At 43.4% G+C, this 18,962-nt stretch overlaps 1 protein-coding gene across 3 annotated transcripts in view; it reads left to right on the forward strand.

The window, feature by feature from the left end:
• The window catches only part of LOC137437184 (cyclic AMP-dependent transcription factor ATF-7-like), a 172,494-nt gene that overhangs the window by 125,864 nt on the left and 27,668 nt on the right, over positions 1 to 18,962 (forward strand). For all 3 annotated transcript variants that reach the window (XM_078765995.1, XM_078765997.1, XM_078765996.1), the window contains one exon: positions 15,272 to 15,484. In XM_078765995.1, coding sequence (XP_078622121.1) covers positions 15,272 to 15,484 — 213 coding nt within the window. The remainder of the gene's footprint in view (positions 1 to 15,271; positions 15,485 to 18,962) is intronic.

Raw genomic sequence — 18,962 nt, forward strand, 5'->3', positions numbered from 1 at the left:
CGGTGTGAGAAGTCAACCGTCGTATGCTGTAATGGCATCACAGACTTGATCACATCGCATCACTCCTGTCATGTGACCAGATCTTCAGCTCTGATTGGTGTACGTTTGTGAGGGACATACACTACTGGTCAAAAGTTTTAGAACACCTCAATTTTTCCAGTTTTTAATGATATTTACGCAGTTTAATGTCTCAATGTACTCTGAAATTAAGCATAGAACAAATAAACAATTGGAGAAAAAAAGAAATCATAGGATCATTTTGTTTAACAAAATTTCATTAAAGTTTTTGACTCGGCAAAGTAGCCACCTTTTGCAGATATAACTGCTGAACACACTTGTGGCATTCTTTCTACCATGGAAATGAAATATTGTTCAGGAAGTTCTTACCAACACTGTTGCAGAAGTTCCCACAAATGTGTTGCACTTGTCGGTTGCTTTGCTTTCACCCTTCTGTCCAGTTCATCCCAAACCAGCTCGATGGGGTTTAAGTCTGGAGACTGTGCTCGCCATTCCATGATAAGGTAGTTTTCACATAGCCTGGTGGTGTGTTTAGGGTCATTATCTTGCTGTACGATGAACCCCTGACCAACTAGGCGTATACCAGAGGGTATTGCATGGCGCTGCAAAATGCTGTGGTAGCCCTCTTGGTTCAGGGTGCCAGTCACTCTGTGCAAGTCGCCGACTGGATCCAGCAAAAGAGTGCCAGACCATCACGCTTCCTCCTCCATGTTTGACAGTTGGTGTCACACACTGAGGAACAATCCTTTCGCCTACTTGACGGCATACAAAAACCCTGCGTGATGAACCAAAGATTTCAAATTTTGATTAATCGGTCCATAAGACCTTCTTCCAGTCTTCATTAGTCCACTTGCGGTGCTTCATGGCCCAGGCAAGCCTCTTTTTCTTATTTTGCCATCTTAGCAATGGCTTTCTTACTGCCACTCGACCTGTCAAACCTGCAGCTCGAAGTCTTCTCTTCACAGTTGAAACTGAGACTTGCTTACTTCAACCAGTGTTAAGCTGTGCTTGAAGCTGTTGTCCGCCTATGACGCAAGCTGTTGACTCAGAAACTTGTCTTCTGATTCTGTTGTGGCTTGGGGTCTGCCAGACCTCTTCCTTTCAGAGTTTCCTCCAGTTTCCAATATACTACTTCCTGCAGTGCAATATTGTCCAAATAATGCTTCAGAGGGTGTAATAACAGTCTGTTCCAATACTGCTTTTATACAGACAGGGGGTTTGTAATCAAGTAATCAGCAGAGGTTGGGACAACTGTAGGAATTGTTTGCATCAACTTTCAAGGCTTAATTTACTTACATTGCTGCAGAACAGCTGGAAGTTGTTAATCCATTACATGTTCCCTGAAGAAGGCCTTTTTTTACAATATAACTGTGCAATTTACATTATTTTCCCATTTTTGCTAAACTAAACTTTTTTTTTTTAACCTCGAGCAGTTTACTGTTTACCTTTGGACAATTTCAGTTTATTCACTGGACATTTAACTGCATAAATTTCAATAAAAACTGGAAAAATTGAGGTGTTCTAAAACTTTTGACCGGTAGTGTACATACATACATACATACATACATACATACATACATACAGACAAAGACTGCTTTGCACTCTAGGCTAAGCCGTAAAAAACATTTTTGGGAGTATGATAAGCTGGATAATCGTGTTTTTAAATCGGAGTTTTTCACTTTGGGGTAGGTTCCCACCTACCAATCTTAGTTTCATGCATACGAGTTACTTACGTCGATTCGCGTGATGTTTTGGGGGCACGACTCGATGACGGACGTGTTCATCTGGGTTTTATGACAGGTTATTCTAGCGTTCAAAATGCTGATGTGCCAAGCTTTTAACTGTTTGAATCCTCAAGAAATTTTCCCACAGAACTCAGAAGTCGTTTTTTTGCATCCCTGACCCACAAAAATATCGTCAACGATTGTGTGCATTGAGGTTGAAAAACCGAGGAACAACCAAATTCAACATCAAAACGTATGCTCATTCAAAATATCGTGTTGTTTACGAAGACCACTTTTGGTCATAAGCGTTTGTATTTGATCAACAGGCTCACGACCTGGGACTCTAGCCTCGGTACGGGATCCTGTTGCAGCAATTTCCAACAGTTACTTGGTGAGAGTTGCGTTTTGATTTAAAGCCAGGCCCATGTGACCCAAGTTCAGAGCTAGTCCTCAAGTAGTAATCTATCTTACAGAGCCTACCTGTCGCTTCGCTGATGTACCAATTGGTCATCCTGTTTTCCAAAAATTGGTATATTGGTTCACTGTGTCTGTATCGAGTCCGTAGATCACAATAAACTCGACCAGCATACGTAGTGTGTTCAAAAAGTATCCGACCTTTATTTTTCGTGCGTAAAAAAAAAGAAGCTAGGGAGGCGTTGATTGGTGCACGTATGTAGGCGATCCTAATGCGCACGCATGAATTTTTTCCCACCTGCAGAAGCTGTCATTCGATGGCAGACCGCCGATGAGTGAGGACATGTAAGTGAGCGCCGTCGGATTTTCGTTTTTGACAAAATGACGGAAAAACTTGAACAACGCTACTGCATCAAATTTTGTGTTTTTTGGCCTCGGGGATGTTGGATGCTTCCATTGTGATGACTGCAACTTGGTTTCTGGGTCGTACCCATAAACCCAGGACTCATCGCCAGTGATCACTGTGTTGAGGAAGCTGGGATCGCTGTTCACAGTCTCCAGCATGTCCTGTGCGATCTCCAAACGGAGTTGCTTCTGCTCAGTCGTTAGCAGCTTTGGTACGAACTTCGCTGAGATTCTCCTGAAGCCCAAATCCTCCTTCAGAATGGAATGAACGGTGTTGAATCTTGCGGATCGTTTCCACTTGGGAATCGCCAAGCTTTACACAAAATTTGATGCAGTAGCGTTGTTCAAGTTTTTCCGTCATTTTGTCAAAAACGAAAATCCGACGGCGCTCACTTACATGTCCTCACTCATCGGCGGTCTGCCGTCGAATGACAGCTTCTGTAGGTGGGAAAAAATTCACGCGTGCGCATTAGGATCGCCTACATACGTGCACCAATCAACGCCTCCCTAGCTTCTTTTTTTTTACGCACGAAAAATAAAGGTCGGATACTTTTTGAACACAGTAGTATGAGTATATTTCGTCGGTTTATGAAGTGCCCTGAGGTCGATTATTGGTCGGTGGCCCATTCCAGTCGAGAGGAGAGTGTCAGTCGAGGCGTCAGTCGAGGTGAGTGTCAGTCGAGGCAAGAGTGCACGTTATCACTGAGAGGACACTAAAAAAGTACCCCATTTACAAAGCCTCTTGAAACACAAAGTAGACAGCAAATGTGTGGACCTATTTGCCGAGTCACTGAACAAAGTAATTCAAAAGAAACTAGAACGGCACTCAGTAGAGAGTATACCTCCACCTGTTTGGCCATATCACTCAATGGTGAAGAAACACATAAAAAATTAAATAATTCTCATATCCGAATCCATATTCAGACCTTCACCAAAATCGAATCTATTTGTCCTTGTCAGACACCCAACCTGTCCACCAGGTTTTGTCCAAATCCATCCATAACTGTTTGAAATATCCTGCTATGTATCATTTTTAGCCCAATCTCCCGATGGTGAAGAATCACTTTTAAAAATTATAGGAGCCGGATCAGAGTCCGGATCTCACCAAAATCTAATTATTTCGTCCTTGTGACATACGCCACATCTCTGCCAAATTTCGTCTGAATCCGACCACAACTTTTTGAGATATTTTGTTCACCAACAAGCAAACAGACATACAGACTAGAAATCGGTCAGAGCCGAGGACCTGCCGGAATGTACTTTTTTTCAGGGGTGTTGGTTAGAAATATATTTTCAATGAAAACTTGGCCCCCTGACCTTTGACCCCGAAAATAATTAAAACTAAGCATTTTTGACCATTTTATGCCACATGTTATTTTTCGGGAATTGAAAAATGAACATTTTGGTGTTTAGTTGTTTAGAAGGGAATCGGATGATGTTTGACAGAGTTATTAGTAAAAAAAAAAAACAACAATTTTTGACCTTGAGTTTGGCCTTTCAAGGTCACTCAAGGTCATGGTGCCAAATGAAATGACGTATGTGACTTCCTATATGTCAGTAACAGTAAGTGTATGCATATCTCTTGTACTTTTAGAGTTATCGTGGTTTGAAATATATTTTAAATGAAAACTCGACCCCCCTGATTTCATGTTTTGAGTGACTTTGAGCTTGACCTTGGGCCGAGAGAGTTAAAAATTGGGCACAGTCTATTCCAGCGCAAGGCAAATATGTGTGTAAAGTATGGCGATGCTATGTGCAACGATGTAGACGTAGTACTGCACACAAACAAACAGACAAACAGACAGACAGACAGACAGACAAACCAACCAACCGACCAACATACTTGCCGGAATCTTTTCCGGCAAGTAACAAACAGACAGGGGTGAAAACATAACCTCCATCCACCTTTGGTGGTGGAGGTAACAACGAGCCTTCCACATAATGCTGTGGGAAAATGACAAAGTTAAGTCCAGATATCTTGATTCCAAGTTTGTTGGGTGCTGCACATCCTGAAGACATGCACGCTGAATTTCATTCAGTTTTGGAAGGCTTGAATCCGATAAATCTTGTTTGTCAACTGGAAGTTTCATAAGCGTGTACTACGTGAAATGAAAATGAACTATGGCATGTCACTGTTACATGTGCTGTTACCTGCATATTCTTCATGGTGCATTCCAAACAGCTGTGGAAAACTCTGCTCTTGGTATTGCCAAGCTCACGTGTATTGTGACTCACCTCAATGGAATATGGAATAACAGAAAACAAACAAGGTTTCATTCTTATTCTTGTGGTTTATTCTAGTCACTTTTTACATCAAACATTTGCATTAAAAGTCCTGCAAAACAACTTTTTTCTCCTGGAAACTGTTGGAAATTTTAGTCTTTCAAGGCCGTGTGAATCTTGGCAAGACTTGCATAAATCTGATTTCAGAAATTGCATACAGGGCCTTCAGAAAGTATTCATACCCCTCGACTTTTTCACATTTTGTTGTGTTACAGCCTAAATTGAAAAGGGATTAAATTTACTTCTTTTTTTTTATCAAAGATCTACACAGACACCCCATAATGTCAAAGTGGAATTTTTCTTCAATAATTATTGAATTCACAAAATAATTAAAAATGAAAAGCTGAAATGACTCGAGTCAATAAATATTCAACTCCTTTGCTATGACACTCCAAATTGAGATCAGGTGCATCCAATTTCCTTTGATCATCCTTGAGATATTTCTAGAACTTGATTGGAGTCCACCTGAGCCTTATTCAATTGATTGGACATGATTTAGAAAGAAACACACCTTTCTATACAAGGTCCCACAATTGCCAGTTCATGTCAGAGCAGAAACTCCACCATGAAGTCCAAGAAACTGTCTGTAGAACTCAGAGATAGAATTGTGAGGATTAGATCTGGGGAAGGATATAAAACAATTTCTAGAGTGTTGAAAGTTCCCAAGAGCACAGTGAGCTCCATCATTAGGAAATTGAAAGAATATGGAACTACCCAGACTCTTCCTCCAGCTGACCATCCGACCAAACTGAGTATCCAGGCAAGAATGGCCTTGGTCATGGAGGTGACCAATACCTCAATGACCACTCCGACAGAACTACAGAGTTCCTTGGCTGCAATGGGAGAACCTTCTGGAAGGAAAACAGTCTCTGCAGCACTTCACAAATCTTGGCTTTATGGGACAGCAGCCAGACGGAAGCTACTCCTGAGAAAATAGCACATGACAGCATGCCTGGAGCTTGCGAAAAGGTATGTGAAAGACTTGTGAAAGCATGAGGCAAAAGATTATGTGGTCTGAGGATATGAAAATTGATCTCTTTGGCCTGAATGCAAAATGCTACGTCTGGTGGAAACTCAGCACAGCTCATCACCCATCTGAGACCATCTCTACAGTGAAGCATGGTGTTGGCAGCATCATGGTATGGGGATGCCTTTCAGTGGCACGGACTGTAAGACTTGTGAGGGTAGAGGGAACAATGAATGGAGCCAAATACAGGTAAATCCTTGAGGAGAACCTGCTTCATAGTGTAAAAGACCTTGGACTGCGGTGAAGATTTACATTCCAACAGGACAATGACCCCAAACATACAGCCAAAGCAACACTGGAATGGCTTCAGAACAAGAATGTGAAAGTCATCGAGTGACCCAGCCAAAGCCCAGACTTGAATCCCATTGAGCATCTGTGGAAAGACTTGAAGATTGCTTTTCACTGATGCTCCCCATCCAACATGACGGAGCTTGAGCCAATGAACAAGGAAGAATGGGAGAGACTCCCCAAATCCAGACGTGCAAAGCTGATAGACATACCCAAGAAGACTCGAAGCTGTAATCTCTGCCAATGGATCTCGTATAAGAGCTAACACATATAACATGTAATAAAGGGACCGGGAGACTTGAGTGAGAGAGAGAGATAGAGAAGGAAGCACAAAAACAGTAGGGAACAGGGATAACAGGAGATCTGTGGAAGAAAGGGGGCTGAGGCGGGGTACATGGGATAAACCAGATGGACACTGCAAGGACTTTCAGGAAAGACAACGAAATTTGAAGGAAGTGGATTTGGGGTGGATTAACAGGGGTAGAAAAGATCAAGTTTTAATGGGTGTAGATATAAGATGGTGTTGAATAGTTGTTTTGAAGAACTGGGCGGAGTAGGATTGAAGAGAGTGTGGGAGTTTGTTCTGGAGGTGGGGAAAAAATAGGAATGAAAGAGTGAAGGTGAGCAGAGAGTCTTGATTTTAGAAATTTCACCAGAAGAGGGTTTCTGTCAGATCTTGTGTGTCATGCAGGAATATTTGGGAGACATAGCACAGACAGAGCAGGATGTGCAAGGCCAGAGAGGAGCCGCTGGAAGATAAAAAAAAATACCGCCACCCTGCCTGCGGTGAGAGAATGAAAGGTCCGCAGAATCAGCTTCATCGCGGGAGATTCCAATGATCCGAAAAGCCTTGGTTTCTACAACGTGAAGCCGAGCTAGGTGTGAGGCAGGAGCACCAGCCCAGATGGGAGAGCAGTATTCCATCAAGCTGCAGATGAAAGCTTTGTAAGTGACGAGGAGCTCAGGGGATGCCAAGAAAGGACCAAATTCGTTTGGTCGTTCCCAGATGGATTTGACATTTATTTCATTCTGTACACATAACATAAGATCTCGATACTAAACTTGGGGCTAGTGTACAGGTGCAAGGTTTGTTAATTTGGGTAACCTATTTTTTTCAGCCTTTGATGTGAACTCTTCATTTCTGTTTTGAGATACAAATACTGTACCTTTGTTTAGGTGTTTATATATATTTGATTGTACAAACGTAATTATTACCCTGAATCAAATTTCTATCTCCCTTCTGAAAATGGATGATATGAGTGCGATTCTGTTTTTCTATCAATAATCTTTGGAGGCAAAAACGTGGTTTTGATTCTGATATCATCGTGAAACACCCACCTCAAGAGAAACATGACTCGTCTGTAAACTGCGTAGTAAAGACAATGTCTGTACTGCGTTTTGCTGCCACATGACCATTCCTTCACTTTGAGGGAAGGGCTATTGATTTATCACAATGTGTTTCATATCTTATGTATAACTAGAATGACACTCTTTGATGTCATGACGTCGACTGATATGCCTCCGCCCACATTATTACATCATTATAATACTTGTACCAAGTTTGCTTTAAATCCATTCAGCTGTTCTCATGTTATCACATTTTTACCTGGCATGACCTTTGATCTCTTGACCCCAACATTTAATCAGTACATGTTTACATCATTATACATATCTGTACCAAGTTTGAATTTGATCCCTTTAGCCGTACTCAGGTTATAGACCGATTATGGACTTTGACCTTTGACCTTTTGACTCTAAAATCTAATCGGTTAATCTTTACATCTTTATACATATGTGTACCAAGTTTGAATTGGATCACTTCAGCCATTCTCAAGTTATCGACCTATTACAGACTTTAACCTTTGACCCCAAAGTCTAATGAATTAATCTTTACATCATTATACTCGTACATACCTGTACCAAGTTTGAATTTGATCACTTCAGCCGTTCTTAAGTTATAGATCTACTAGCAGACGTACCCGGCATTGCTGGGCGGGGGAGGGGAACGGGGGGGAGGGGGAAGGGGAACGGGGGGGAGGGGAGGAGAGGGGGGAGGGGAAGGAGGAGGGGGGAGAGGAGAGGGGGAGGGAAGAAGGGGAAGGGATAGGGGGGAAGTGGAAGGGGTAGGGGGGAGGGGAGAGGGAATGGGAGGGGAAGGGGAGGGGAAGGAGTGGAGGGGAAGGAGGGAAGGGGAGGGGGGAGGACGGAGAGGGGAGGGGAAGGAGGGAAGGGGAGGGGGGAGGGGGAGGGAAGGGGAGGGCCAGTCAACAATGACGCTGCAGTTCTCATGGTAGGAGAGCAGCACAACAATCGCGACATCGTCCTGCATCTTCGCAACAACAGCACGAAGCGGATTTTGGAGACTCACCGATCCTGTGACGCCCTCCAGTACCGGCGTTGCCTGGCTGGGGAAGGGAGACCCCCGTACATTCGCCCTCTCGACTCAAGCTCACTCGGACAAAAGCCTCGCACAAATTACACCGTGAAGGCCCAATGGCCATGTCTATGCCACAAATCAAGTACGTGAGTGAGCCTGGCGCACTGAATTGAAAATATATAGAACGCTCATACTCCGTGAAAAGTGTAGCCGCCGTGTCACCATCTTGGTTAGCACGACTCGACCAACTCGCTTCGCGGATCTCGTTTGTTTTGAATGTGTCCCAGATTTTAAAAGCCAGACAACTGTTAAAATGCCATTTTGAGCAGCAATAAACTGCTCCAATCGGTTACGGAAGGGTTGTGGAAAAACGTTTCACAGCTGTTTCAAAGACGTTTAATTCATATCGCACAAAATCGACAAAAACCGACACAAAACACGATCGCATAAAAGGTGAAAAAACAATCGCTTTTCGCTCTGAATTACGTGCAAACGTGTGACGGAAATCACCATCGCCCAGCATCGAGTGCCAACCAAGATGGCGCCCGGTAGCTGCATCTCCACCTATGTGGTGTGAATGGCAATGGTCATTCTATATATTTTCAGTTCAATGGTCTGGCGGCGGGGATGGAACATCACGTGATCGCTCTGAGCGAATCAGCGAGCTGCTCTGGCACCGGATGAGAATCCATGTATAATGTTCCTCGCTGAAATGCGCTGAGGTAAATATGAATAAAAAATATGGATCTCGTCAAATATTTTTAGGTAGGCCATGTTCTTCCCAGGCTCAATGGCCATGTCTATGCCAAATATAAAGCACGTGAGCCTCTCCGTTTAGGAGTCTATCGGTAACATTACACACACACACACACAAACTGTGTTTTATAGATATATAAGATAACAGACTTTGACCTTTGACCTCTTGGCCCCAATTTATAATCGATTAATCTTTACATCATTATATACACCTGTACCAAGTTTGAATTAGATCACTTCAGCTGTTTTCAAGTTATAGACCTATTACAGGCTTTGACCTTTGACCTCTTCACCCCAAAATCTAATCAGTTAATCTTTACATCATTATATATGCCTGTACCAAGTTTGAATTAGATCACTTCAGCTATTCTCAAGTTATAGACCTCTTACAGGCTTTGACCTTTGACCTCTTCACCCCAAAATCTAATCAGTTAATCTTTACATCATTCTACACAATTGTACCAAATTTGGTCGGAATCCCATCACTGGTTCACAAGTTATCGCGCTAACAGGATTTTTTTTTTTTTTTTTTTCCTGAATCGAGGCTCGTGAAAGAGCTAACATTTACTTCACAAACAAATCAACCAGACAAACAAAATATATAAAAATAGGGAGCGGAAGACAAGATGGGGAGAGAAGGGGAAGCACACAAACACAACATTTGAGAGCAGGGAGATGTGTGGAAGCGAGAGGGCTTGGGGGGAGGAGGCGTGGGAAAGGGGGGTGGGGGGGGGAGAGAAGTATAAAACACAAGGACACCAAGGACTTCCAGGACAGACGTTGGTATTTCAAAAAAGTGGAATTGGGGTGAAATTAGCGGGGGTAGAAAAGATCAAGGTTTTGGATGGGGGAAGATAAGAGATGGTGGTGAACAGCTGTTTTAAAGACCTGGAGGGTGGAGTGGGATTGAAGAGAGTGAGGGAGTTTGTTCCAGAGGCGGGAGAAAAGAGGAGTGAAGGTGAGCAGAGAGTCTTGATTTTGGCAGTTTAACCATAGGAGGGTTGCAGGCAGATCTTGTGCGACCTGTAGGAATATTTGCGGGACAGCCCAGGGAGAGCTGGGGGGGGAAAGGCCAGAGAGGAGTCGGTAGAAGACGGAAAGACCACCAACCTGCCTGCGGTGAGTGAGTGAGAGGCCCTTGGAGTTATCTTCATCGCGGGAGATTCCAATGATTCTGAATGCTTTGGTTTCAACAGCGTGAAGACGAGCTAGGTGTGAGGCAGGAGCACCAGCCCAGAGGGGAGAGCAGTATTCCATTGAGCTGTGGATGAATGCCTTGTATGTGGTGAGGAGCTCAGGTGTGCCAAGGAAGGACTTCGCACGACGGAGGATGCCCAGTCGGCGACTGGCTTTGGAGGCCAGATTTGAAATGTGGTTTTCCCAGGAAAGATCATGGCAGATAGTGAGACCCAAAAGCTTGAGTGACAGAACTTCTTGGAGAGGATTATTCAGAAAGCGGATGGGAGGGTTGTCCAGTCGGTCTTTTCGGAGAGACATCGTAAGAGTGTGAGATTTGTCAGGATTGAAAGACATGTTCCACTTGTTTGCCCAGTCTGTGATTTTGTCCAGGTTTGCAGAGAGTGAGGAGGCTGCAGACTGCCGATCTGAGGGATGAAGAATGGAGCGACAGAGAGTAGAGTCATCAGCAAAGAGATAGAGAGGATTTTCAAGAGAGTCAGAGAGATCATTGATGAAGACCAGAAAAAGCACAGGGCCCAGAACACTGCCTTGGGGAACTCCAGCCTGAACAGGAAGAGGAGATGAGAGAAACCCATTCAGGGCCACACGTTGACTACGACGAGAGAGAAAGTCCGCCAGCCATGCGTGGCGATTTCCCTGGATACCAAAAGAGGAGAGTTTGGTGAGCAGAGCGGGGTGCCAGACCGTATCGAAGGCACGTGATATGTCAAGGGAGACTGCTCTAATTTCCTGTTTGGCATTGAGGACCTCCATCCATTGTTGAGAAAGCAGAAGCAGCATGTCCAGAGGAGAGTGTCCAGGTCTGAAACCAAATTGATGATCAGAGATCAAGCCATTGGAGAAGAGGAAAGATTTCATATCTGAAGCAATGATGGATTCCATGACTTTGCTGATAATTGGGAGAAGGCTGATTGGTCTGTAGTTGCTGGGATCTGTTTTTGCACCTTTTTTGTGCAAAGCGGTGATGTTGGCAGATTTCCAAGCAGATGGAAGATGACCTTGAGCAAAAGAGAAGGTGAAGAGAACAGAGAGAGGGAGTGAAAGAGCGGAAGAACATGATTTTAGGACCCGTGTGCTGATGCCGTCAGGTCCAGTTGCAGAATCAGAGTCGAGGGTTGACAAAAACTTTTCCGCCTTGTCAGGAGGAAAGGACACAGAGTCCAGGAGCAGCTGGGTACGACTGGGTACGGTGGGTACAGAGAGGGATGGGTTTGGGACACAAGATTTAGAGGCAAACACAGAGTTGAGGCATTCAGCTTTTTCACGTGCGGAGTCAGCCGTGTGGCCATTTGAGGTGAGGGAGGGGATGGAGGGGGAACAAACAGCAGAAACAGATTTGACCAGACGCCACCAGGATTTGGAAGAGGGAGACAGATAAGAGAGTTCGGTCCTGAGAACGGAGAGATGTTGTTTCCTGGCTCTCCTGAGGGTGGACACACTTGTTTCGGGCTTTGTGAAAGGAAATGAGATTTCCTTCCGTTGGATTTGCTTTCCAGGAGACGAAAGCAAGTTGTTTCTGGGCAATAGCTTCACCACAATATTCCGTGTACCATGGACGGGAGGAAGGGTATGACAACTGAAGACGAGATGGGATAAATCTGTGCATGAGAGAGAGCAATTTACTTTGGAAGAATTCCCAGGATGAGTTGATGTCAGAGGCGGTAGAGATGGGAGACCAGTCCAGATGATTGATGGCTGCTTGAAGACCGTGCCAGTTGGCCTGAGTGAAATGCCAGACTCGTCGACGCTGAGGAGGCTCTCTGAGAATGGTCAGAGAGATGTCCACTTCAACAAGCACATGATCAGAAGAGCCGATTGGAGCAGAAGAGCAGCAGACATTTTCAGGGAAGTTAGTCATAACCAAGTCTAGAAGAGAAGATGCTCCGTTGACTGAGATCCAGGTCTGGAAATTGACAGATTGTGTCAGTCCCAGTGAGTCACAGAAGTCCTTTGCTGAAGAGCCATGGCTGGTGAGAGAGGTACCCACACCCAGCCAACTGGCATGGTGACAGTTGAAATCACCACATATGAGGAAGAGAGAGTTGGGATGGGTAGATAGAAGTTGGTCCATATTATCAGACAGCGAGATGTAGATGGAGTCATCACTGTTTGGTGGACGATACAACACACATATGAACAAAAGGTGGGAGCGAAGGGGAAGCTGTAGCCAAAGGTATTCCTGGGGGTGAGGTGGAGAAAGGGCAGTGCAGGGCGAGTGAGGAAAAGAGTTTTTGATAAAGATAGCAACCCCACCTACAGGATGAGGCTCAGGTCTATCATACCGGAGGAGGGAGTAACCTGGGAGAGATACCAAGGAATCAGAGACATCATGAAGGAGGAAAGTTGCTGTGAAGCAGATCACGTCCGATTTGTCAGAAGCAACCTGTATGGAGAGATCTGTCAAGTTTGAGCGAAGGCCCCGGATGTTTGAGGTCCATACTGTTAAAGAAGAGGAAGGGGGAGCATCGGATACAGAACAGGGGGGGGGGGGGGGAGCGGTAGGGTAAGATGCGGAAGAGGAGGAAGAGGTAGGGAGAGCTGTTGAAGGTGTGTCAGAGATTTCAGAATAGCTTGGAGAAAGGTAAGAATGGGGCGGACAAAAGGTTTGATGGTGATTGGGTGAGGCGCAGTGAGGTGTTATTTGAGGAGGGGGAAGAGTGAGGCAGAAGGTTGAGGGAGATGAAGGTGAAAGTTGGAAGGGGGAAGAAGCGGGGAGGACGCTTTGAGGAGGAGGGGTGAGAGGGGAGTCTAGGAGGGGAGGAGCGAGGGAGAGTCTCGGAGGGGAGGGGTGTGTGGGGAGTTTAGGAGGGAAGGGGCAAGGGGGGAGATTTGAAAGGGATGGGTGATGGGGAAGATTTGGAGGGGAGGGGCAAGTGGGAAGATTTGAAAGATGGGTGATGGGGATGATTTGGAGGGGAGGGGCATTGGGGTAGATTTAGAGGGGAGGGGTGATGGGGAAGTTTTGGAGGGGAGGGGTGATGGGGAAGTTTTTGAGGGAAGGGGTGATGGGGAAGATTGAGGGGAGGGGCAAGGGGGAAGATTCGAAAGAGATGGGTGATGGGGAAGATTTGGAGGGGAGGGGCAAGGGGGTAGATTTGGAGGGGAGGGGTGATGGGGAAGTTTTGAAGGGGAGGGGTGATGGGGAAGATTTGGAGGGAAGGGGTGATGGGGAAGATTTGGAGGGAACGGGTGATGGGGAAGTTTTGGAGGGAAGGGGTGATGGGGAAGATTTGGAGGGGAGGGGTGAGATTGGATTTTGAAAAGTGCACGATTAATGGGAAACGAACATTTATTGCAAAATGAGTTTCTTGAGACATTTGAGTCAAAAATACGTTTGAGGACACTGTAGGATGGGTGGAGTTCTGGAGAGTTTAGGGAATGTATGAAAGAGGCACTGTAAGAGATGGAATTTTTTTTTGGAATGAATAGATTTGGTGAGCAAGTTGAAAGCGTCCTTTTATAGAAGAAGAAGAAAAAGGTGTTATAGAATACGACAGAATACAGTTCTTCAGGGGACAAAAAAAAAAAAAACCACCTTTAGAGGCCATTTTTCCCCGCAAAGCGGGGGTTGGCCTTTTTCGGGGACCGTGGTTGTTGTTGTTTTTCGGTCCCCTTTTTGAAGCAATGTTTTACGGCCGGATGCCCTTCCTGACGCCAACCCTTTTTGCCGCCTTTAACGACAAGCAGGGAAGTTTAGTCTTCAGGGGACAGATGAAACATTTTTTTTAAATGTGATCACGTGATCACGAACAACGTGGTCGAAGAACGAACGAACAAATAAGAACGAACAAACGGATAAGAACAGAAAAGGAAATATTTTTCTTGGTTTTTTTTTTGAGAAGATTTTAAAACAAGGAAGTATGGGGTGAAAAGACCCGGAAAACCAGAGACCGAAAGTAATTGCAGCGCGATCGAAGAACCGCTGAGACAAAAACAAAGCCTCAAGCCAAGGTCAGACACGGTAGCCTACTACACTCGGCCTCAGAATATGCGACACGAAATAACCGACGATTCTGTACACAGGTATGAAAAACCAACACCGAGAATCCTATTAAAGACACCCCAATAGGTACATACATAATAGGTACAAATAGAGAAAGATACAGTTTCGACAAAAACACAATTGTGAAAAATTACTTAACTTCGAAAGCGTGCGTGCATGGAAGCTTTGAAGAGACGTGACCTCCAATCTTGCGTATCCAAGGATTTTTACCTAACATGACCTCTGACCTTTGGCCTTTGACCTCGTGACCCCAAAATCTAATCCGTTCATCTTTACCTCATTATACATACCTGCACCAAATTTGACTAAGATCTCTTCAGCCGTTCTGAAGTTATCGTGGTAACGAAAACGTATCATGGACGGCTGGACGGACGGACGGACAGACTACCAGACGGATAACCTGAAAACGTAATGCCTCCGGCGACGAGGTCGAAGTCGCCGGAGGCATAAAAATTCCATTTCCCAACAATTCATGATAGTCAAGTGGACATTTGCATGTAGTGTGTAAATTGGGGGGTCCCTCTGCCTACCTGCATTTGAGTGAGGGTGTTACCTGTATTATCATACTCCATGCTTCCTTGGGAAGTTATGAATGCTATTTTGATCACCATTCTGTTGATTTGTTGAATGCGAAGTTTGTGCAAGGTCATTGCAATCTCTGAATTCACTAGACAAACCTTCTTTATCTCTGGAAGAGCATGAGTCCATTTTTGTGGCAAAGGGAGTTCTGTGATTACTGAATGAATATTATGGACTGCATTTTCATTCCATTGCAGGAGGTCAGAATGCCAGGTCATGCTCATGGATTTGGAGGGTCCGGGCTTACTCGGCGGCGGCGCTGCGCTATTGAAGACCCAGAAGAGCGTCGGCGGCGGTTCTTGGAGCGTAACCGAGCTGCGGCCACTCGTTGTCGTCTGAAGCGCAAGGCCTGGGTTTTCTCTTTGGAGAAGAAAGCAGAAGAACTAACAGAGACGAATACGCAGTTGCAGGCACGATTGTGTGCAGTGGATGTATGTTTGATATGAGATTCCATGGGAGTGTCGTTAAATATTTAACAAAATCTGCATGGTCTAACTTTGTTTTTCTTCAGCACTAAATTGATGGAGTAGTTTTTTTGTTGTCAGTGCATATAACATCGGTGCGTGTGTTTGTGAACGTGGGTGCGTGTGTGTGCAAATGCCGATGTGTGTGCACACGCACCCGTGGTCGTGCAGACACATGCACCCACATTCATGCACCTACGTCTGCGCAGAGGCAAATTAAGAATTTTGTCAAAAGGTCAAAGGTCAACATCACATAAAATCATCAGTTTTCATCCAATTGACCTGAAATTTCAATTTACCTTTTGAGTTTTGTCATCAGATTCTCAACAAAGGTTTATTATGAGAACATGGAGAAGGCAAATTAATAATTTTGTCAAAAGGTTAAAGGTCAGCTTCACATAAAATCATCAGTTTTCATTCAATTGACCTGAAATTTCAATTTACCTTTTGAGTTTTGTCATCAGATTCTCAACAACGGTTTATTATGAGAATATGGAGAAGGCAAATTAATAATTTTGTCAAAAGGTTTAAGGTCGGCTTCACCTAAAATCATCAGTTTTCATCCAATTGACCTGAAATTTCAATTTGCCTTTTGAGTTTTGTCATCGGATTCTCAACAAAGGTTTATTATGAGAACATGGAGAAGGCAAATTAATAATCTTGTCAAAAGGTTAAAGGTCAGCATCACCTAAAATCGTCAATTTTCATCCAATTGACCTGAAATTTCAATTTACCTTTTGAGTTTTGTCATCATATTCTCAACAAAGGTTTATTATGAGAATATGGAGAAGGCAAATTAATAATCTTGTCAAAAGGTTAAAGGTCAGCATCACCTAAAATCATCAGTTTTCATCCAATTGACCTGAAATTTCAATTTGCCTTTTGAGTTTTGTCATCGAATTCTCAACAAAGGTTTATTATGAGAACATGGAGAAGGCAAATTAATAATTTTGTCAAAAGGTTAAAGGTCATCTTCACATAAAATCGTCAATTTTCATTCAATTGACCTGAAATTTCAATTTACCTTTTGAGTTTTGTCATCAGATTCTCAACAAAGGTTTATTATGAGAACATGGAGAAGGCAAATTAATAATCTTGTCAAAAGGTTAAAGGTCAGCTTCACATAAAATCATCAATTTTCATCCAATTGACCTGAAATTTCAATCTACCTTTTGAGTTTTGTCATCAGATTCTCAACAAAGGTTTATTATGAGAATATGGAGAAGGCAAATTAATAATCTTGTCAAAAGGTTAAAGGTCAGCTTCACATAAAATCATCAGTTTTCATTCAATTGACCTGAAATTTCAATTTACCTTTTGAGTTTTGTCATATTCTCAACAAAGGTTTATTATGAGAACATGGAGAAGGCAAATTAATAATCTTGTCAAAAGGTTAAAGGTCAGCTTCACATAAAATCAGCTTCACAGCTAAAGGTTTACTATGAGAACATGGAGAAGGCAAATTAATAATCTTGTCAAAAGGTTAAAGGTCAGCTTCACATAAAATCGTCAATTTTCATTCAATTGACCTCAAATTTCAATTTACCTTTTGAGTTTTGTCATCATATTCTCAACAAAGGTTTATTATGAGAATATGGAGAAGGCAAATTAATAATCTTGTCAAAAGGTTAAAGGTCAGCATCACCTAAAATCGTCAATTTTCATTCAATTGATCTGAAATTTCAATTTGCCTTTTGAGTTTTGTCATCGGATTCTCAACAAAGGTTTATTATGAGAATATGGAGAAGGCAAATTAATAATTTTGTCAAAAGGTTAAAGGTCAGCATCACCTAAAATCATCAATTTTCATCCAATTGACCTGAAATTTCAATTTGCCTTTTGAGTTTTGTCATCAGATTCTCAACAAAGGTTTATTATGAGAATATGGAGAAGGCAAATTAATAATTTTGTCAAAAGGTTAAAGGTCAGCATCACCTAAAATCGTCAATTTTCATCCAATTGACCTGATATTTTAAGAATTTGCATATTGGGTCACTGAATTGGTTCACCAATCAAAAGGTAGAAACTGATTATTTTTTTACATCTAAAGCTCAAAGGTCAAGGGTCCATAAAATCATAAATTTTCATTCTGCATTTTTTAAAAACTGTTTTTGTTAAAATTGTATTTTGAGCATCCAGAAGAAGACGTCTGAATACAAACAGACGCGGACGGGCTTTGCATTTTCAGATGCTTTCTCGTTATGATTGAGATTATCACCCCTGTTGTGATGTGTTTATGAGCATTATTATGGTTATACTTATGTCTTATGGCTATGAAACTGGCAGAAGTAGCAATTCAGATGTTGTAGAGTCTGTCAATTCAACCATATTAACTCACAAGGTCTTCAATCAGTTCCTGCACTCATTGACTGGTCTGTCTCCTCCTCCATATCTGATATTGATTCAACCTGGGAATGATTTACGCTAATACTTGCTCTCTCGTACCTGGGCTCATTCAAAGTCACTTGCAGCTTGTTCATCTTCTCGGCCTCTACATGGAGGCTTGTGATGAGGGAGTTGCTTCCAAGCAGCTTGTCTTCTCGACTCGGAAGAAAATTATGACTGAGAGAAACCTAAGTTTGCCCTGCAAGGCCTACAAAATTGTCTTTCGACAGGCAGGACAAAACTTAATCTGAGGCCCATCTCAAAGCTGAAAACTTTCCAACTTGTCTTCTTCCAAGACCTGGTGGTGGCTGATTAGGTCAGTGTGAAATGTATGGTTTCCTTTTTTCTTTTTAGTGATGGCTCCACAGCAGACTCTGCACACATGACAGAATGTCTGAACTCGTAAAGGTAAAATTGCTTCATAAAAGAGAGTCTCCAACCCATCTCTCCCAGTCACCTTCTTGTCCTCCCTTACCCACTGTCACTTGGACACTGAGTTTCCACCTGAGGGAGAAGTTTCTGTATCGGTGTGCATCTCTGCCCGCATTAGCGGCTCTGTCTGCATCAGTGTGTCTGCCAGTTTAGTGAAATAATCACCTGTTAATTTAGTTTCAGCCTCAGTCACCAAATTCTGGATGTTTTGCTTTTCTTCACAACAATGAATGAAAGCTTTGAATCAGATACAGACCAGGTTTGTCACTGGGTACAGTACATCATGTGCCTTTGACATTGGGTCACACCCAGCTCTGCTCGTCCAGCTTGTGTCTCTGCCTGGTTGACCGACTTCCTGCTTGCATGGAAATAGTGTGTTGCTTTTGATTGGTTCTCAACACTTGTTCTACTTATGGAGATTGCTGTGCAGCATACTTGGCCTACTTCTCTTCTTGGTTTTCATTAATAACCTGTTTTCTTGAAAAGCTACCTTTGCCTCTTTTTCCAGATGATTCGGTTGTCAAATATGTATCCATGACAGTGGCAGTGGCTGCATACATCACAGTTGACCTTGAAAATTGGTGGCATACGTGGAGCAAGGCTTTCA

Source organism: Myxine glutinosa, chromosome 12 (assembly GCF_964187855.1).
Source record: "Myxine glutinosa chromosome 12, kmMyxGlut1.1, whole genome shotgun sequence".
Taxonomy (NCBI): Eukaryota; Metazoa; Chordata; class Myxini; order Myxiniformes; family Myxinidae; genus Myxine; species Myxine glutinosa.